At 46.5% G+C, this 21,540-nt stretch overlaps 2 protein-coding genes across 2 annotated transcripts in view; one reads left to right on the top strand and one right to left on the bottom strand.

Annotated features, from left to right (window-relative positions):
* LOC112107877 (zinc finger protein 271-like) overlaps positions 1 to 21,540 on the bottom strand; it is an 879,239-nt gene that overhangs the window by 839,930 nt on the left and 17,769 nt on the right. The window lies entirely within an intron of this gene.
* LOC112107879 (zinc finger protein 300-like) lies at positions 16,831 to 20,831 on the top strand. Its single transcript, XM_026658882.2, has 3 exons — positions 16,831 to 16,846; positions 17,976 to 18,089; positions 18,437 to 20,831. The coding sequence occupies exons 1-3, from the start codon at positions 16,831 to 16,833 to the stop codon at positions 19,624 to 19,626; spliced, it is 1,320 nt and encodes a 439-aa protein (XP_026514667.2). The 3' UTR covers positions 19,627 to 20,831.

Here is a 21,540-nt window from a genome sequence, read left to right as displayed (position 1 = left end):
GCAGCGAACCGCGGCCAGTGGGAGCAGCAATCGGCCGGACCTGCGGACAGGGCAGGTAAACAAACCGGCCCGGCCCGCCAGGGGCTTTCCCTACACAAGCGGCGACCCCAGTTTGAGAAACACTGCTCTACAAGTTTTTGCTCCAGTCTGCTTTCCAGCCTTATCTAACACAAGGTCAGTCTCTTACAGTTTTTCCCACTTGCTCGGGCCTTGCCTTGACGTCTCGTGTTATTAGAGTTAGAGTTAGCCTGACTCTTGTTCTATTCTGATTGAAAACTCAGATGTCTACATCCAAATTCCCTTTATCCCTTTTTCCACTTCCACACACCTTGGAGACTAACACATTTATTTGAGCACAAGCATTCGTGGGCTAAAACCCACTTCGTCGGATGCATGCAGTGGAAAGTACAGGAGGAAGATATATATTGTGACAGACCCAGACCAGTGGGGTACAGGAGTCTGGTAGAGGGCAAATATACTGGTCACTGGATGAGTTGTTTTCTGTTCCCTGAGTGACCAGAGCAGGGGCTGCACTAGAGTAATCAGGAACCTGCTAGAACCAGTTAAGGCAGGCAGGCTAATTAGGACACCTGGAGCCAATTAAGAAGAAGCTGCTAGAACAGGCCTGCACAACTCGTAAAGCGGCGAGGGCCATATTACTCCAAAGAAAACAGCTGAGGGCCGAACCCCCCCCCCCCAGCCCTGCCGAACCACCCCCCAGCACTGCCCAGCCCCCCCCGAACCCCTCCCCCAGCACCGCCCGCCCCGCGGAAACAAACCCTCCTTCCCCAGCACCACTGTGGGAGGGATAGCTCAGTGGTTTGAGCATTGGCCTGCTAAACCCAGGGTTGTGAGCTCAATCCTTGAGGGGCCACTTAGGGATCTGGGGCAAAAATCAGTACTTGGTCCTGCTAGTGAAGGCAGGGGGCTGGATTCAATGACCTTTCAAGGTCCCTTCCAGTTCTAGGAGATAGGATATCTCCATTAATTTAAAAAACAGCAGTATTGAACCTTTGTAATATGTTATAGTGGGCTCCTAAGGTAGTATAATTAAGGTAAAAGAAAAATGTCTTTTTGCTAGAAGTAGAATAAGATCTTCCCCCCACTTTGTAATCAATTGCCCTGTTGAATGAATGAGGTGTGAATGAGGAAGGCATGGAAGGCAGCACCTCCAGACAGCTGCAACCCTTGGAGAGGGGATGGGAGCCAGACCAGATCAGTAGAACAGGTCAGCCACCGACTCGCAGCTCGCCTCCTCAGCCCCCCTCCCCCGCCGCCGGCTCACCTGCACCCCCCGCCACTGCCTGCCCGCTCGCCTCCTCAGCCCCCCCCTCCCCTGCTGCCGGCCTCTCCGCCACTGCCCGCCCGCTCGCCTCCTCAGTCCCCACCCCCTCAGCTCGCCTACTCACCCCCCGTCACTGCCCGCTCGCCTCCTCAGCCCCCCTCCCTCACCCGTCGCTTGCCTATTCACCCTCCGCGGGCCACACAGTGAGCCCACCTACTCACCCCCCGCGGGCCGCACAGTGAGCCCACGTGGGCCGCATGTTGTGCAGGCCTGTGCTAGAATCAATTAAGGCCGGCTAATCAGGGCACCTGGGGTTTAAAAGGAGTTCACTGCAGTTTGTGGTGCGAGTGTGAGGAGCTGGGAGCAAGAGGCGCAAGGAGCTGAGAGTGAGAGGGTGTGCTGCTGGAGGACTGAGGCGCACAAGCGTTATCAGACACCAGGAGGAAGGTCCTGTGGTGAGAATAAGGAAGGTGTTTGGAGGAGGCCATGGGGAAGTAGCCCAGGGAGTTGTAGCTGTCATGCAGCTGTTACAGGAGGCATTATAGACAGCTGCAGTCCACAGGGCCCTGGGCTGGAACCCGGAGTAGAGGGCGGGCCTGGGTTCCCCCCAAACCTCCCAATTGACCTGGACTGTGGGTTCTTCCAGAGGGGAAGGTCTCTGGGCTGTTCCCCAACCCACATGGTGAATCTCTGAAGCAAGAAAATCCGCCAATAAGCACAGGACCCACCAAGATAGAGGAGGAACTTTGTCACAATATACACAGAGGACATGAAAAAATGGGGGTTGCATACTAACTATAACGAGAGGTAGAGAGCATTCGTAGGGTCGCTCTCCTGTGTGGATTCTTTGATGTCTAATAAGGTGTGAGCACCTACTGTACTTTTCCCCCTCACTCAACACACGTTATTTCTCTCCCCAGGGGATTCTCTGCTGGGTCGTAGTTTCCTTGAGGCCTTTCTGAGTTCCCCAACAATTAACAGATTTACCAACTTTCAGCATTGGCTGGTTTCCCTGCCACGTCTCTGGAATGTGCTGACTCTCACAGGCCTTTCCCTGCTCACAACTCCTGGTCACACTCCCTTTGCATCTTTGCAATAACGCCCCATATGGTTCCACTTGCTCATCATCTTCCTGCTGAGGATTCTGCTCCAAGGTCTCACTCACCATCCCATCACCTGCCGGGACAGAGAAAGAAAAGCCTCAGAAACAGGAATAGAAAAGGGGAGAACTAACCAAAATAACAGCTTCAGATGGGGAAAAAAAATTCCTCAAAGGGGAGAGAGGAGGGGATCAATTCTGCATCCAATTCCCATCTAACCACTCGGGGAGAAGGAAGTTTGGGGAGGGATCTACTGCCAGAAGTCAGTTCGGATGGGTTGGAAGTAGGGCTGTCAATAAAGTGCAGTTAGCTCTACCAATTAACACAAAACAAATTAATTAGCTTTAAAAAATAGTTGCAATTAATTGCAGTTTTAATCGCACCATAAAATAACAAAAGAATACAAATTTAAATGTATTATAAATGTTTTTGGATGTTTTTCTACATTTTCAGATATATTGATTTTAATGACAACACAGAATAGAAAGTGGCCAGTGCTCACTTTATATTATTTTGTAGTGCGATCTCTGTATCATGAAAGTGTAACTTATGAATGTAGAGTGTTTTTTAACCTAACTACACTCAAAAATAAAATAATGTAAAACTTTAGACCATACAAGTACACTCAGTCCTACTTCTTCAGCCAATCGCTAAGACAAAAAAGTTTTTTGTTTTTTTTTTACATGTATGGGAGATAATGCTCCCCTCTTCTCATTTACAATGTCACCTGAAAGTGAGACTAGGCATTCACACGGCACTATTGTAGCTGGCGTTGCAAGGTATTTACGTGCCAGATATACTAAACATTCCAGGCTGTTGTTAGCCCCTGGGGCAAAAAATCAGCAGAGGTTTCCAAAGGGAAGTTTGCAGCCTTTGCTCAGACCCAAACATTTTCACTTAAAAAAATAAATAAATAAATACCAAACCCATCTGCTCTGTCCAGATTTGCTGTTATCCCTGTTGAGGCCAAAGTGGTTTGAAAAATTAAAAATCCTTGACACCGTTGTGTTGCTTCCCCCTGTGTTGCTCGTTAATCTGATGGACCTGCTGATAATGACTAAAGATGAATGCCCTGGGAGCAATGTGTCAGGCAGACAGTTTGTCAAGTAGGAATGTGAATGCTGACGCCCTCACAAAATGCAGAGGCTTTTCTTAACCGGAGAAGTGAAAAAGAACCAGATACCCTGCATGGGTTTGAAAGTGACAAGAGCCTAACGACTGACCAGAGTAGCATCAGGTTTGAAGTGACGAGGAGGGTCTGTGTCATGAAGTCTGCATTTCCACTGAGGACTCTTCCATCGCCAGGGTAGCGCTGGCGCAGGTCTGCTGCCCGGCACAGCAATGCTGAGAGGTGCCAGTGTAGACCTGACCCACTGCCCTCAGCCCCCATCCTGATCCTGTTCCCTCAGCCTCCCCCGCAGTCCCCCCTGTACCTCCCACCCCGAACCCACTGCCCTCAGTCCCTGCCCTACCCCAAATCTCTTCTTCAGCCTCTCCCGTCATCCCACCCCCATCGCTCCCCCTGCTGTCCCACCCCCTCAACTTCCCCCCCATTCCAGTCCTGCTCCCCTCTGTCTCATCCCCTCCAGACTCTGTCCCTCTCCCCCACCCCCTGACCCTCCCCAGCCCAGCCCCATTGTCTCCCCCACCCTGCCCCACTCTACACAGCTCTCTACCCTGTCCCATTCATGCTCCCCTCAGCCCCTACCCTACTCCCCCCATCCCAGTCCTGTCCCATCCCCCTCAGCCCCCCCCGACTCCCCTAGTCCTGTCCCCCTCAGTTCCTCCACCCTGCTTCCCCTGGTCCATCCCCACACACCCACCGACTTCCTCGACCTCCCTCCCCCCAATCCCACTGCCTGGACCCACCCCCGTCCCACTCAGGACATGCAGGAAAAAGAAGCAATGGGCTTAAATTGTAGCAAGGGAGAGTTAGGTTAGACATTAGGAAAAACTTCCTAACTGTAAAGGTAGTTAAGCACTGGACAAATTACCTAGAGAGGTTATGGAATAGCAGTCATTGGAGTTTTTTAAGAGGTTAGACAAACACCTGTCAAGGATGGTCTAGTTGTTATTACTCAGTCCTGCCTCAGTGCAGGGGTTTGACTAGATGACCTGTTGATGTCCCTTCCAGTCCTACATTTCTGTGATTCACACTGAATTGCCTTGTGCCACTGTCTAGTAGTAGTGGCACACAGTTCTCTGACATGCAGGTTTATCAAATTGTAGTTAATATACAGTTTAGAGCATAGCAGTTTTAAAGCTCTGCATGTTCAGACCAACTGAGCTGAAAATTGTGATCTATAGTATTCAAAACTATTAAGATGTGGGCTGAAATCAAATCAGCCTGAATTGCTCAACAATATCAATGGAATCAGCATTGCGCTGCTCTATATTGCAAAACATTACAGTGAAATCTTGCAAGTATTACATAGCACGCCGCCTTGCCCAAGTGGTAACTAAGCATAACATCTTCCTGTTTCAACATTCTTAACTTGTATCCCATAGCTCCTAGAAGTTGTTTTTTCTCAAACACTGAATACTGCTAAGTTATGAGTTTTAACAGGTTTCAGAGTAGCAGCCGTGTTAGTCTGTATCCGCAAAAAGAACAGGAGTACTTGTGGCACCTTAGAGACTAACAAATTTATTAGAGCATAAGCTTTCGTGGGCTACAACCCACTTCTTCGGATGCATATTGAGTTTTAACAGGTTTTTTTTCTTTTAAACCACAGCACTGAATGTTATTCTAAAATTGTTTTCCAAATATTCTTAAACTCCCAGTTTATCCCCTGCTGATGTTCATTGTGAAAAGTATTGCAGGTCTAATAATAATATTTGGCACTTTTGTAATTCACTGTCCAACATGTGTTTTGTGCCCTCCTCTGGTGGATTTTTAGAGGATAACTGTATAGCTACCAGCTAAGGGAGTTATATCTTGAACTCAAGTAGTAGAAGCTCATGCTTTTAAGTCTGGATGGCTCGGGTTCAATCTTTGGTGACTAGCTATGATGGAGGTTGCTACACTTATAATCCCCTTAATCAGAGGTTCTGAATATGCTTTGTTGTAGGCAGAGCTAGCCTATAGTTAAGCAATTGAAAATTTAGAATGGGAAGTGTTGAAATGTTGGGAAGCCTTATAATTTTGCCAGTCTGGAACGAACATCCCATCTGAGGGATGGGGGTGGGGAGAGAGGAGAGTGAGACAGGACCAGGAAACTGGGACAAGGAATCCAGAGCGGTAGTGGGGGGCAGTTGAAATCAGATGAGGAGCTGGGGCGGGTTAGACAGCAATAGGATAGACATAGACTGGAGGGGACGGGGAAGAAGGGTCTTTGACTACTAGAGACCACTCCATTCAGGAGCCTGGAATAGACCCAGGATTCCTGAGTTTCACAGTTCCTCTTCTGTCAGCAGATATCTGTGAAACCCAGTGGCAAAAACAGTGTCTCATCCCCCTATAGAGCTGATCTATCACATATAGGATGACAACCTACTGCCTCTGCCATCACTTACTCCATTAGCTCAAGTGGCAGAAGTCTGTGCAGTGGATCTAAAAGTTCATTGGCAGAGTTGGAGCCATGCGAGTTTCACGATGATTCCACATGCCAGAATTTCTGGGGCAGTTCAGTTTTGATTTTTTACAAAAAAACCTGGGGAAATGCATACAGAAATAGGGTGACCAGATGCCTAAATAGGGGAATCTCAAGCAGGAGTAGAGAGGTTATTTAATCTCTGTATTTGGCACTGGTGCAACCACTGTTGGAATCCTGTGTCCCGTTCTGGTGTGCACAATTTAAGAAGGATATTGATAAATTGGAGAGTGTTCAGAGAAGAGTCACAAGGCTGATTAAAGGATTATAAAACATGCCTTATAGTGATCGACTCAAGGACGTCAATCTATTTAGCTTAACAAAAAGAAGGTTAAGAAGTGACTTGGTTATAGACTGTAAGTATCTACAACTTTCACTCTATGCATCCGAAGAAGTGAGGTTTTTACCCACGAAAGCTTATGCCCAAATAAATCTGTTACTCTTTAAGGTGCCACCAGACTCCTTGTTGTTTACAGGGGGAACAAATAGTTAATAATGGGCACTTCAGTCTAGCAGAGAAAGGTAGAGCATGAGCCAACGGTTGGAAGTTGCAGCTAGACAAATTCAGACTGGATATAAGGCATACCTTTTCAATGGTGAGAGTGATTAACGATTAACAATACAATAAGGGTCATGGTGTTTTTCTAAAAGCTTTTTCTAAAAGCTATCCTCTAGGAATTATTTTGGGAAAGTTCTGTGTCTGTGCTATACAGGCGGTGAGACCAGGTGATCCCCGGATCCCTTCTGGCTTTATAATCTCAGAACTAGGTACATCAATTCACATGCAAAATTCTCATTGAATTCAACAGGTGTCCTTGCCCTCTGGCTTGTGGTGCGGGCTGCAGCAGGGGCCGTACAACCCCTCTCGCAGCTTCCTAGGGCCCCCTCTCATGGCTCTGTGCACCTGTGTCTGTCATTGTCGTCCTCTCCCCTCCCCGCTTGCCCAATGTGTCCTGATATTTCACTCTTGCGATCTGGTCACCCTACCTGATTGGGACTGGGCTGAGGGGGCAGATCCCTCCCTGGCTGCCTGGTCTGGTCACTCCCTGTGAAGCCCCTGGCGCGAGGGTGACCAGAGGTCCCAATTTTATAGGGACGGCCCCAATTTTTGGGTCTTTTTTTATATAGGCTTCTATTACCCCCCCACACACCCCCGATTTTTCACACGTGCTGTCTGGTCGCCCTACGCTGGTCGCGGGGTGGGGGCAGGGCGCTGGGCTGGTGGGTCCAAGGGTCCCTAGGGGCGCTGCACAGGCAGACCCCTTTAAGCAGCAGGCCCAGAGACCCCAGGCTGAGGTTCCCCCGCCCAGCCCCTGCCCGCGCTCAGTCTCCCCCGGGCGGGGGCCGCCAGGCACCAGGGTCCCCCCACCCCCAACACCGGGGGGGGGCTCAGGGCGGGGGGAGGGGCTTTGAGCGGCGCCTGCCAGAGCAGGGGGGGCTCCACGAGGGGACTGGGCGGAGGGGATGAGAAGTGGAGGGGGAGGGGGTCAGGCTGACCCCGGGGTACGCTGGGAACTGTAGTTCCTGACTGTGCTCGGCGCGGCCATGAGGCGGACGGGCCCTCCCGGGGCACGCCGGGAAGTGTAGTTCTCGCTCTCTTTCTCTCACGCCGGCCTTCTATTGGCGGAGGGTGGGGGCGGGGGGGGTGTGCGCGTCAGCGCGCGCCGCGCTCTCCGCTCCCTGATTGGCGGACTGGCCCGGTGCGCGCGCCGGTGTAGGGCCCCAGAGGCCGCCGCGGAACGTTCGTCTCCCTGCCTGGCGCGCGCCCGGTGCTGACGGAGCCAAGAAGGGGCCCGGGGGCCGGCGCGAGCTGGGGACGGCGCGCGGCGGGGCGGGCAGCGGCGTTGCAGGTCTCGCAGCCCCCGGGAACGCGCTGGAGCCGGGCAGGCTCTGGGGGCGCGGGTGGGGGCAGAGGAGGCGGGGCCCGGGGGGTCCCCTTTGTGTGTGTGTCGGGGGGGGGTCAGGCAGGGACGCGCTGGAGATGTGGGGGGGTTGGATCATCTCTGCAGCCTGGACCCCCTCCCCGCCCGGGGGCGGCGGGGCTGGTGACAGGGGGGGGCTAATGACCCCCCATGTAATAACCTCGCAACCCCCTGAAGGGTCCCGACCCCCAGTTTGAGAACCCCTGGTTTATTGAAATTCTGTATACAGTTCTGTCACATTGTCCCAATGTTCTCACATATTTAATATCGATATAAAATCCCTGTAGAGCTTCATTGTTTTCTAGCATATTATCAAATATTTCTTTTTTGCCCGTTTCCTCCGCAATTCTCGGAGATTAATATAAAATCTCCTGTGTGCCTTGCTGTAGTAGCCAGGGTGGTCCCAGTATATTGGCGGTTGTCCCCTTGATTTATATACAAATGTTTGGTGTTATTCTCCATCCCGTTCCTTATGAGTCCTAACGTGCGGTTAGCTTTTTTTTGGCAGCAGCTGTGCATTGAGCGGAATTTTTTTATTGCAATTAATTTTTTTAATCTCTTGACAGCCCTAATATGTATAGAACCGTTATCTTATTGTCTTCTGTCACTTGCTTGGCGTAACTCATTTTGTGACTTAATCTTTCTGATTTTGTCCTCACGTGCTTGTGCTATTCTTTTGTACTCGTCCGTAGCAATTTATCTGTGATTTCACTTGTCCAGGATTCCTTTTTATTTTCGGGTCATTAAAGAGCTCCTGATAGAGCCCTATTGCCCGCTCACACTGTGATAATTTGCCATTGCTCCTTTAATATTGTCTCAGAGAAACTGCCAGCTGTCCTGGACTCTAATTTTCACCTCAGATTTTATTCCCATGGGACCTCACCTACCATTTTCCAAGTGCGTTGAAGTCTGTCCTTATTTTGCTACTCCTAGAATTTTTGCTACTCGTAGAATCATGACATCTATCATGTCATGATCACTTTTGCCCATATCGCTTTCCACCTTCTGTTTCGTAACTAATTCCTTCTTGTTAGTCAGAATCGGGTGTAAAATGGCCATCCTCCGGTTACTACTTCCCTCTTCTGAAAGAAACAGGTATCCCCAGGACATTCCAAGAACTTATTGGACACTTTGTGTATGGTTGAATTCTTTTTCTAACACATGCCCCCCCCATTACTAACTGTCTTTTGAATTTTTCTGTTATTTGCCTGGGTCTGGGACATCAGGGTCCAGGGAAAGAGCCTGGGGGGAATTGTGATGTGAAATTATTTCCTGTTCTGACATGTCTCCTATCGCCCTTTTTGCCGTAACAGGCTGCAGCGTAACATTCATGTTTTGCTCCAGATCATTCCATCCTTCCAGGGACCAGGGAAGGGAAATGGCTGCAGTGGAGCCAGTTGAGGTACGGATTATCAGAGGCTGGTGGGTTCCTGTTGGAGGGAGAAGGGCAATAAATACATAGGAAGTGGGCACTTCTGGGGGGTTGATCTGGAGGTGGGAGGGGTCAGGGAAATACACAGGGTGGAGAAGGGGGGGGGGGGGACAGGGTGTGACAAACTTACTGCAATTTGTTTACTGTGAGGCCTAGATGTGAGCAGCAGAGCCCTGGGGTTTGTGGGTGGAAATTCCCTAATTTGTCAAACAGGAAACAACCCCTGTGAACTGGGCTGGGAAAACGTACCAGCCTCCACATGCTGTAGCCTGAACCTACGAGCCAGACACTGTTGTGAGATATGAAGGGGCACCCCCCAGTGAAGACACCTCAACTCCTCCCCTCCAGCTGCTGGTAATGGGGAGGGTGTTGGAATTCCTACGAGGAAATTGTCCTGGGCCCTGCTGGGGGCTCCATCTCCTGTATCAGCTTCTGGCTAGTTAGGTGAGCGATGAGAATGGGAAGACCACTGCCTCTTCTCTCTGCTAGAAGGGCTCTCTCTTTCTCCCATCACCCTGATGCTTCCCGGCTGCTCTGATGGGGTGGGACTATGCTCACTTCCTGCCTCCCAGAGCTTTCATGTGATTGGCCCTCCTCGCCTGTTAATAGTGATGTCACTAGGCAGCAGGTACTGAGTAGCAGGTTCTTGCTCTTTTAGGGGCCAGTGACCTTCGAGGAGGTGGCTGTGTATTTCACCAAGGAAGAGTGGGCTCTGCTGGACCCCGCTCAGAGAGCCCTCTACAGAGATGTTATGCAGGAGAACTATGAGAATGTGACCTCGCTGGGTAAGGATTCCCATCCCCTTGGTTATTAGAAGGGGAAAATGAGGAATTAAGGTTCACAGCACCCCACAATGCAACCTCAACTGTTCCCTGTTTCAGCAACATCTCGACAGACCAATGACACGTACTAGCACTTTATCCTTCCCCCCCACAGAGCACACAGGAGCAGTATAGCATAAAGGCTAACACTTTCTCTTTGCTAAGGCAAAACTTGTAGTTTGGTCCAGTGTAGAAAACAAAAGCTACATACCCCTGGCCTGCACTCCAACACTGAGCCTACTGCACACTGAGCCTACTGCACACCCCTTTGTCGTTGCACTGAGGGTTCCTTCTGAGTCACTTACCCCTCATGGAGACCACGTGCATGTATGCCACCAGACTGCTGACAATTGTCGTGACAAGAACACCTTTATGGACCTACCAATAACCCTCCCCACTGAATTGAGGAATACTTGTTTCTTCAAGTTTCACATGCACCTCTCTTCATATCCGAATCACAGCTCTGCCAAGCTGCTCCAACTATTCCCTAAAATGGGTGAACTTGAGTGCTTGTTTAGCACGTCTATCATCCAGTGGCCCCACTGATTGTCAGGGTTCCTGGTTCTGATGTACTTTAAAAAAAAAAAAAAAATTGGTGTTCGTTTGTGACCTTTGCTAGTTGCTCTTCAAATTAATCCTAAATGAGGATATTGATATGATAGGCATCACAGAAACTGGGTGAAATGATTATAATAAATGGGACATGGTAAGACCAAGAAACGAACTATATAGGAATGACAGAGTAGGTTGTGCTGGTTGCAGAGAGGCACTATATTACTCCGGGGGGAATTCTATGCCAAAAAAATTAAAATTCTGTGCACATTGCAAAATTCTGCATATTTTATTTGTCAAAATAACGCAATATAATCACACTGGTTTCAGTTATTTAGGTAATTTAAACTACAATAAAATGGATTGAGAGTGGGAGTGGGGAGCATTGGAGGAAATCCCCAAGCTTCCTTGCCAAATAGTAATGTAGCTAGATTTGACTCTATTTCTAGTTATGGCTGCATATATTTGTTGGCTAATATGCTCAGTGTTACATCATAGGCAACTGAAGAGCAAGTGAGGGCTGGGGAATCAGATTCACAATTTATATTGGCTACTGACCATCTCCAGAAACATCTGGTAAACAGTTCATACAGCACATTTTTTCAGTCCAAAAATGTAGCCCCGTTCTAATCACTAAAGCACCATAAGGATTTATAAGGCCATACTGTCCTTTACACAACTCTGCCACTGTAAATGTACCTTAAAACTTACACCTATTTTATACTCCTAGGGGAATTCACAAAGACAATAGGAACAATTCACAAAGCAGGCAGGCTGCTACATTCTGCTCTGCCTGAGGGGACAGTGCCTGCCCCATACTTAACTCCTCAGAAATACCCCAAAGCCCTGCCCCTCCACGCCGAGCACGCCACAATAGCGAGCAAGAGGGACAGAGTGTCTCCCTCACATGCATGACTGCTCAGCTCCTCCCTGCCCCTGGTGGTGATTTATGTCTCTATGGGCTGCTCCGGGCACCCAAACCAACCTGCCTGTATTGCTGTGAGGGGTGTGACACCACTCTTGCGGCTTCCCTTTGCTTCCCCGACAGAAGTCATTTTTCTGCTGGGAAGCAAAGAAATCTGCAGGGGACATGAATTCTGGATACGCACAATGACACAAAATTCCCCCAGGAGTAACTCTGTGAAAGAAACAGAGTCTTCAAATATCGAAAACCTTTTAAGTGAATCAAATTATGCCATAGAATCTCCACTGATAGAAATTCCATGCTTGAATAATGAGAGTATAGCAGTAGGAATATGCTGTTGACCACCTGACCAGAATGGTGGTGGTGACTATGAAATGCTCAGGGAGATTAGAGAGGCTGTTAAAATAGAAAACTCAATAATAATAACAATTGGGGTTTTCAACTATCTCCATATTTACTGTGTAGGGGTCACCTCAGGATGGATGCAGAGGTTAAGTTTTTAGAAACCATTAATAGCTGCTTATTGGAGCAGCTAGTCCTGGAACCCACAAGGGGAGAGGGAATTCTTGATTTAGTCCTAAGTGACAGACAGGATCTGGTCCAAGAAGTGAACCACTTGGTAATAGAGACCATCATGTAATTAAATTTAACATCATAGCGAGGGGGGAAAGTACCAACAACACCACCACAGTAGCATTTAACTTCAGAAAGAGAAACTACACAAAAGTGAGAAAGTTACATGGAAACTTTTTTAAAATACCATAATAGAGGCTCAAAATAAATGTGTACCCCCAAATGGGGACAAAAAGAAAAGTAAGTGGAGTAAGAAACTACCACCATGGCTAAAGAGTAAATAAGGTAATTAGAGGTTAAAAAAGGGCATCCTTTAAACACTGGAAGTCAAACCCTACTGAGAAAAATAAAAGGAGCATAAATTCTGGTAAGTCAAGTTTGAAAATATAAAAGGCAGGCCAAAAAAAATAATTCGAGGAGCAACTACAAAAAGTTACTAAAACTAACACCAATTTTTTTTTTGAAGTACATGCATGCGTCAAGCACCTTCCCAGACCACCCCACGTTGATGTCAGTGAAACACCCACGGTGATCAACAAGCGCCTGCAATACCATGTACCTCTTTCTATTGATGTACTCCACTGAAAGATGGTCCGGACCCAAAATTGGAATGCGTGTTCCATCTGTTGCCCCTCTACAGTTAGGGAATCCCATTTCCACAAAAACATCCACTCTTTCACACACATTGCCAAGAGTCACGGTTCTTCATAGCACAATGCGATTAAGGGCCCTGCGCACTTGTGTTAACAGCTCCTACGGTCAACTTCCCACCTCCAACTTGATTTGTGACTGACTGGCAGCAGTCCAGGGTCACCAGCTTCCACGCAGTGCTCACCACACACTTCTCCCTGAGTCTGCAGCTCTTATTCGGTGTCCTTGCACCGCAGGGCTGGGGCGAGCTCTGCACACAGTTCCGGGAAGGTGGCTTTCCTCACCCAAAAGTTCTGCAACCACTCTGCATTGTTATGCATGTCTGCGATGACTAGCAATCCCACCACTCTGTGCCTGTTTCCTGTGCGCCAAAGCAATAGTCTACCACGTGCAGCTGCTCTGTGAATGCCAAAAGTAATCTAGTGTTGCTTCTTTCTGTGGCATACAGCAGGTCAGGCAACTCTGATTCCTGTTCCGATTGGTAGCTCATGATTAACTGCATGACCATCCGCGATGTGTTCATAACAGTGACCACAACAGTAGAGAGCAGTGCGGGATCCATCCTTTCACACACAGATGGCAGGCGCACAGTACACAGAAATGCCGTGAAAAGCAGTCAGAAGACTGTGGAATGCTGGGACAGAAAATAATACATCCTATGATGCGCTGTGATCAACTCCACATTCCCACAAGTCCTAGCTGCTGAAAGTGGCAAGTTGCACACTGGGATAGGTACACACAGTGCACTGCTCTCAGTCTTGATGCTAGAGACCCAAGTGTGGACGTGCTCTGCCGACAAAGGGAGGGTAGTGCAACATGCAATAGCGATAAAATTATAGTGCTTTTTGATCGTCGACACAACTTTTGTCAAAAAGCCTCTAGTGTAGACAAGGCCTAAGAGAACTAGTAGGGACAGTCTGAAGGGAAAAAATAGCTCAGAAAAACTGGTAGTTTGTCAAGAACATAATACCAAAGGCATAACTGACATGAAGGAGAGAAAATAAGGATAGTAAGAAGCCAAGATAGCACCACAGGAGCTTTTCAATGACCTGAAAATAAAATGGAATCCTACAAAAGGTGGAAATGCGGACAAATTGCAGTGCAGTATAGGAGGAGAGCACAAGCATGTAGGGACAAAATCTAAAAGGCTAAGTCACAAATAACTTTTACACCTATCAAGGGATAGAAAAGACAAGAAACGGTTCTATACATACATTAGGAGCTAGAGAAAGACAAAGGAAGGTGTAACTCCTCTAGTTAGCAGGGAAGAAAAACTAGTAACTGATGACATCAAGAAAGCTCAAGTATTTAATGCCTATTTTGCTTCAGTCTTTACTAAAAAAGGTAAATGGTGACCTTAAGCTTAACACAATTAATGTTAACAATGAAGGGGCAGGAAGAGAAGCCAACATAGGAGAACAGGTTGAAGAATATTTAGATAAGTTGAATGTGTGCAAGTCAGCAGAGCTTGATTAAATTCCCTTTAGGGTATCCAAGAAACTTGCTGAAGCAGTTTCAGAACCATTAGCAATTATCTGGAGGACTAATTAGGTCTCTGAAGACTACAGAAGGGCAAACTTAGTACACCTCTACCTCAATAGAACGCTGTCCTCGGGAGCCAAAAAAATCTTACCGCGTTATAGGTGAAACCGCGTTATATCGAACTTGCTTTGATCCGCCGGAGTGCGCAGCCCCGCCCCCCCGGAGCGCTGCTTTACCGCGTTATATCCAAATTGGTGTTATATCGGGTCGCGTTATATTGGGGTAGAGGTGTACCTATCTTTAAACACAGGAACAAAAAAAATACTTGGTTAATTAAAGAGCAGTCAATCCTTACTTCAATACCTGGAAAGATACTGAAACAAAATGATTAAACAAACAATTTGTAAGCATCTAGAGAATAATAGTGTAATAAGTTATAGCCAGCATGGATTTATCAAATCATGCCAAGCCAACCTGACTTCCTTCTTTGACAGGCCTAGTGGCTGGGGGAACAGCAGATGTGATATAGCTTTACTTTAGTAAAGTTTTTGACATAGTCCCATATGATATTCTCACAAACTAGAGAAATATGGTCTAGGTAGAGTCACAACTAGTTGAAAGACTGTACTTAACAAGTAGTTATCAATAGTTTGTCAAACTTGGAGGGTGTATTTTGTGGGGTCCTGCAGGGATAAGTTCTAGGTCCAGTACTATGCAATGTTTTCATTAGTGACTTGGGGTATGTCTACACTACAGGATTAATCCGAATTTAGATAATTCGAATTTGGGAAACAGGTTGTATAAATTCGATTGTGCGCGGCCACACTAAGCACCTTAATTCGGTTTTTAACCACATTAATTCGGTGGTGTGCGGCCACACTACCCCATTAATTTAAACACAGTAATTCGGTGGTGTGCGGCCACACTAACCCTAATTCGAATTAACAAAATCGATTTAGGCTCTACTCCGTTCGTCGAGGTGGAGTACAGAAATCGATTTAAAGGGCCCTTTAATTCGAATTAACTGGCTCTGTAGTGTGGACGGGTGAAGGGTTAATTCGGATTAACGCTGCTAAATCCGAATTAATCCCGTAGTGTAGACCAGGCCTTGGTTGGATAAGAGAGTTGAGAGTATGCTTCTAAAATCTGCAGATGACACCAAGCTGAGAGGGATTGCGAGAACTTTGGTGGAGAGGATTAGAATTCAAAATGACCTTTACAAATTGGAGAATTGGACTGAATGAACAAGATTAAATTCAATAAAGGCAAGTGCAATATTCTTCACTTGAGAAGGAAATAAAATCAAAGGCACAACTAGAAAATGGGGAATAACTGGTTAAGTGCTGAAAAGGATCGTGGTTATAGCAGTCAACAATGTGATGCAGCTGCAAAAGAGGATATCATTCTGGTGTCTATTAACAGGAATTTGATCTGTAAAATATTGAATGTAATTGTCCCACTCTACTCAGCACTGGGTGGAGCCTCAGCTGGAGTATTGTGTCCATTTCTGGGTACCACACTTTAGGAAAGATGTGGAGAAATTCAAGATAGTCCAAAGGAGAGCAACAAAAATAATGAACGCATTACAGAACCTAACCCAAGAAGAAAGGTTTAAAAACAACAACAAACTGGCATGTTTAGTCTTGAGAAAAGAAGATTGAGGGGGGGACATAGAAATATATCACATCAAGTGCTCCCCCCATCCACAAGGCTTGTTACCCTGTCAAAGACTGATGTTAGGTTGGTTTGACATGATTTATTCTTGACAAATCTATGGTGACAAGTACTTCACCTTATTTTCTTCAAGATGCTTACAAACTGATTATTGATTATTTGGTCTAGTATCTTTCCAATTACTAAAATTAAGCTGACTGGTGTATAATTCTGTGGGCCATCCATATTTCCTTTTTATAGATAAGTACTATATTTGCCCTTTTCCAGTTCTCTGGGATATCTCCCACCCTTCATGAGTTCTCAAAGATAATTGCCAGTGGCTCAGGGTTCTCTTCAGCCAGTTCCCTAAGTATTCTTGGATGTATTTCATCACATCCTGCTGACTTGAAGGCATCTTCCAAGCTTGTTGATATTGACTCAGAGGTCTCTTCAGCCAGGTCCTTAATGAGCTTATTATGCAGCAAAGGATATTTAGGTTAGATATTAGGGGAAAGTTTCTAACTCTAAGGACAGTTTACTCTGGAATAGACTTCTAAGGAAAGAAGTGGACTCCTCATCATTGGAAGTTTTAAAAACCAAGTTGGACAAACACCTGTGAGGGATGATCTAGATTTACTGGGTCCTGTCACAGCACAGGGGGTTGGACTTGATGACTTCTTGAGCTCCCTTCCAGCCCTACATTTCTGTTGTTCTTTGTTTTCTCCCATGCTGCTCATGGGAAGAGCTTCCCATAAATATCCCCAGACCTACCTCATTACATTTGGGAGAACTTCTAACAAGGAGGTCTATGGTCAATGGGGGAGTTGAGGAGAGAACACAAGGAATGGTCCCGGGGAGGGGTGAGATCAGTTAGAGGAAGGAGTGTGGGGGTGACAGTAGTTTGTTACCCAGGGTTTTCAGAACCCCCATCAGGGACAACTTAACTATTTCACTCCCGGTGGTGTTAGGAATAAATCAGTAGGCACACAGCGATTCTGTCTGATCTAGGATTAAATGCAAGTCAGCATGCTCTTGTCTAACACTGCAGTTTATTAGATTTAAGCACACACAGACATAAGCAATAGGTTTAGAACATCCCAGATATTTACCTATATTCTGAGACGGTATTGAGTAATCAACGACAGGTCGGCGCTAGCCAAATGCCTCCCTGCCAGGGAGTAAAGAAAAGTCTCTGACAGGATAGCTCCCGAGGACTGCTTCAAAGTACACTCTATTATCTAAACTTTTTATAATAACTCTGCAAAACACATAGGTCATAATGACCCCTTCTAAATCATCAGTTTTCCTAACTTTCCATGAACTTTTAATATCAGAGGCGTCTAGATTCAAGGCTGTCCATTCACATATCTTCTTTCATTCTCAGTTATTTACTTTTTCCTCCCCTCCTCCCATTCTGATTAGCAAAACCACCAGTAGTTATGACCTTACATCTGAAAGCCGGTCTCCAAATTAATCCTTAGCTATGCGGTGTTCTGTTTCATTAGGTCATAGTGGCTGAGTGCATATAATATGGTTGCAATTAGCTTGATAACATTCTGGGGTATATTCACCCCTCAATCCAGGGCAGCATCGTTGACAGGGGTAGCTACATCTGTGTGTCCTTCCTCGTCTCTCTGAGTGCCCCCCTTCAGCTGTCAGGCCTCATGCCTTTCCCCCTCCTGCAATGTCTGTGGGCCTGCCTCTGTCAGTAAGAAGCAGTTCCAGGAGGACTTACCCTCTTGCTGGAATTTTCCCTTTCTGGGATATGGAGGTACCTGCTCTGGGTTTTAGGAGCCCCTTTGATCATGAGTGTCTGGCTGTGTGTCTTCCCAGTAGACATGGGCACAGTTAAATTCCTCATAAGAAGAGCTGACCCCAGGATTTTACTCATTTAATATGATCTGGAGTTAAAATAACAGAACTTCCTGTGTGGGTGACAAATGTCCCATGAATTCACCTGATCTCACTTATCTTCTTTCCCCTGGGCAGGGTTTCCAGTTTCCAAACCTGATGTCCTCTCCCAACTGGAACGAGGGGAAGAGTCGTGGGCCTCAGATCTCCAGGGCTCAGAGGAAAGAGAGATCCTGAGAGGCATCTGCACAGGTGAGCAATCATTAAACCAACTCAGAAACTGTCAGTACCTGACGGAAACAGCTGGGATTCCCAGCAAAGACCTTGTGAGCTCTCTGAGTTCAGGATTGTCCCCAGCAGGCGTCATATTCTCAGGGCAGATATTGCTCATGGTTTACTACCCATCCTGACTAACTCCTGGCAGTAGTTCCTTCCCTGAACTCGCTTCTCCCTGAGTGTTTGGATGCAAACTGGATGCAGAATTGATCCCCTCTTCTCTCCTCTTTGGGGATTTTTTTTTCCATCTGCAGCTGCTCTTTTGGTTTGTTCTCCCCTATTCCATTCCTGTTTCTGAGGCTTTTCTTTCTCTGTCCCAGCAGGTGATGGGATGCTGAGTGAGACCATGAAGCAGAAAGATGGTGAGCAAGTGGAACCACCTGGGGCGTTATTGCAAAGATGCAAAGGGAGTGTGACCAGGAGTTGTGAGCAGGGAAAGGCCTGTGAGAGTCAGCACATTCCAGAGAAGTGGCAGGGAAACCAGCCAGTGCAGAAATTTGGTAAATCTCTTAATTATCAGGGAACTCAGAAAGGCCTCAAGGAAACCACAGACCAGCAGAGAATCCCCATGGGAGAGAGAAACACATGCACTGAGTGTGGGGAAAAGTTCAGTAGGCACTCACGCCTTATTAGCCATCAGAGAATCCATACTCGAGAGCAACCCTATGAATGCTGTGAGTGCGGGAAAACCTTCACTCAGAGCTCAACCCTTATTAAACATCACAAAGTCCACACAGGGGAGAAACCCTATGAATGCTGTGAGTGCGGGAAAACTTTCACTCGGAGCTCAAACCTCATTGCACATCAGAGAATCCACACAGGGGAGAAACCCTATAAATGCTGTGAATGCGGGAAAACATTCACTCTTAGCTCAACCCTCATTGCACATCAGAGAATCCATACAAGGGAGAAACCCTATGAATGCTGTGAGTGCGGGAAAACCTTCACTCAGCGCTCAAACCTTATTACACATAAGAGGATCCACACAGGGGAGAAACCCTATGCATGTTGTGAATGCAAGAAAACCTTCACTCAAAGGGCATCTCTTATTAGCCATCAGAGAACCCATACAGGGGAGAAACCCTATGAATGCTGGGAGTGCGGGAAAACCTTCATTGTGATCTCAAATCTTATTAAACATCAGAAGAACCACACAGGGGAGAAACCCTACGAATGCTGGGAGTGCGGGAAAACCTTCGCTTGGAGCTCAAACCTTAGTTCACATCAGAGAATCCATACAGAAGAGAAACCGTATAAATGCAGTGAATGCGGGAAAACCTTCACTCAGATCTCCCACCTTATTACACATCAGAGAATCCATACAGGGGAGAAACCCTATGAATGCCGTGAGTGCGGGAAAACCTTCACTCGGAGTTCAATCCTTATTATACATCACAGAATCCATACAGGGGAGAAACCCTACGAGTGCTGTGAGTGCGGGAAAACCTTCACTCAGAGCTCAACCCTTATTACACATCAGAGAATCCACACAAGAAAGAAACCCTATGAATGATGTGAATGCAGGAAACCTTTGCTCATGGCTCACACCTTAATGGACATCAAAGGATCCACAAAGGAGAGATCCTATGAATTCTCTGAGGGTGGGAAATTTTGTCAGAGTTCAGCCCTTATTTATTATCAGAAAAGCTGTAAGGGAGATAAATACCATAAAAACCTTGTTTAGGGCTGAGAAAAGATTTTGTTTTCCTTTTGCTAATTTCCACATAATGAACTTCAAGGCAGCATTTGTGTCATGGTGGTCTCTCAGCTCCCCCAGCTGAGTTGTCTGCTTTTCCTTTTGCACTCACCCTTCCTTGGGGTGAATCCCACAATTTTTTCTTTTTCACCAACTCCTTTGTCCTATGTCATGGAAATGTGTGTCCCTCCAACAGGAATGTCCATCAGCCCCAGATGGGGGAACTGGGAGTCACTTCAACTAGGTACATGGAAGTTAAATCTACCTGGGCCTTGACTGCACTAGGATAGTCCATGGAGTTAGATAGCTGGAGTTAGCTATCCTGATGAAAAAATAGTGTTTTTACAGTAAAGGAAATAACCCATGTATAGTGGCCAGGGAAATTTAGCAAATTTCCTCAAGACCTGACATAACCTCTGTCACTTCTAGTCTAAACAAATTTGGAGCATCATATTCATACCTTTCCTCCCACTGCAAAGTGATTGTTAGTCACCAGGTTCCCTCACTAGGGACAAATTGTCTCATTCCTGGTTGTTCTCACAATGCTCTGGGTTGTGCTGAATCACTGGGTTTTGTATCATTTTTCTTATTTTAAATATAACAAAGAGAAGGAGCAGGATTAGGGATAGGAAAATATGTTTTTTTCAACTTCTGTGACACCTGAAGTGGTGAGTTGGAAGGATTCCCATGTTCAGAATTAGCTCAGCAGTATTTTCTCTGTTTGAGCCGTATAGAATTTATCTTCTACACATTCTACAACTCTGCCTCTCAGTGTGTCATATGATTCAGTGTTCTCAGTCCTCTGCTTGGGAATCACACTTTGTTTTCTTTGATCTTAAAACCTAGTAATTTAGGGCCTGAGATGAAATTGGCAGCGACCTGGAAAGGGAATTTGAATGGATCTCAAACACAGGGCCGTCGTTTGGCGTTTAAATCCCAGTTTCCAACGGTTAGCAAAGGGGATGGGATTGTTTGCAGATGGGAAGGTTGGCTGGGTTTTTGTTTTGTTCTGTTTCTGTTTTTTTTTTTTTTTTTTTTCTATGTTTCTAGTGTTTTTGTAAATGATACAACTCAACACTAAAGAGTGAAGCGGCTTTGAATGGATCAGAGGAGAATGCAATGAGAGACCCTTTTCTCTTGGTTCTGAGTCAACACATTTAACCTGCTCTGGAATTTCTAGTTCTATGAAACTGGATGTATCTTATATCTCTCTGCGATGTGGGATTTTCCTCTTTCTTGAGGGCCATTTGGTCACAAAACGGGATATGAGTTTGATTTGTCAAACTGTGGCTCCGATTTATTGGGGACTTTGAGAAAATGACTATTTTAGCAAGTAGTCATTTCTTAGTTTAGTTTTGCTTTTTCCCTGCCTCCCCTCCATGATGACATGGAGCAACTTCAAGTGCAGTTCAGTCAACAGAAGAGAATACTCCGAGTTATTGGACATATCACCAACTGTTTTTAAATCTCCAGTCTGAAATGGCGAACAACAGCACGCCCCAAATTATGCAACTGACGGGTGTAACTGGATACAGTCACAGTGCTGTTCAGTTGTTTAGGTCAGTATTGTCTCAGATGATCTGGGCAGAGAATTCCACAGTAAGTGATTAGGAACTAGGCAAAAGGCTCGTATATGTTTCCCAAGGCAGTTGTGATGCAGGGTCTTGTGACAGACTTGTTCACACCCTGCACACTATTACAGTAATTTTTGTATAAGGCATGTCTTGTGAG

Source organism: Terrapene carolina, unplaced genomic scaffold (genome assembly GCF_002925995.2).
Source record: "Terrapene carolina triunguis isolate 2854851 unplaced genomic scaffold, T_m_triunguis-2.0 Scaffold517, whole genome shotgun sequence".
Classification (NCBI taxonomy): domain Eukaryota; kingdom Metazoa; phylum Chordata; order Testudines; family Emydidae; genus Terrapene; species Terrapene triunguis.
This window is presented reverse-complemented; position numbering and strand designations above follow the sequence as displayed.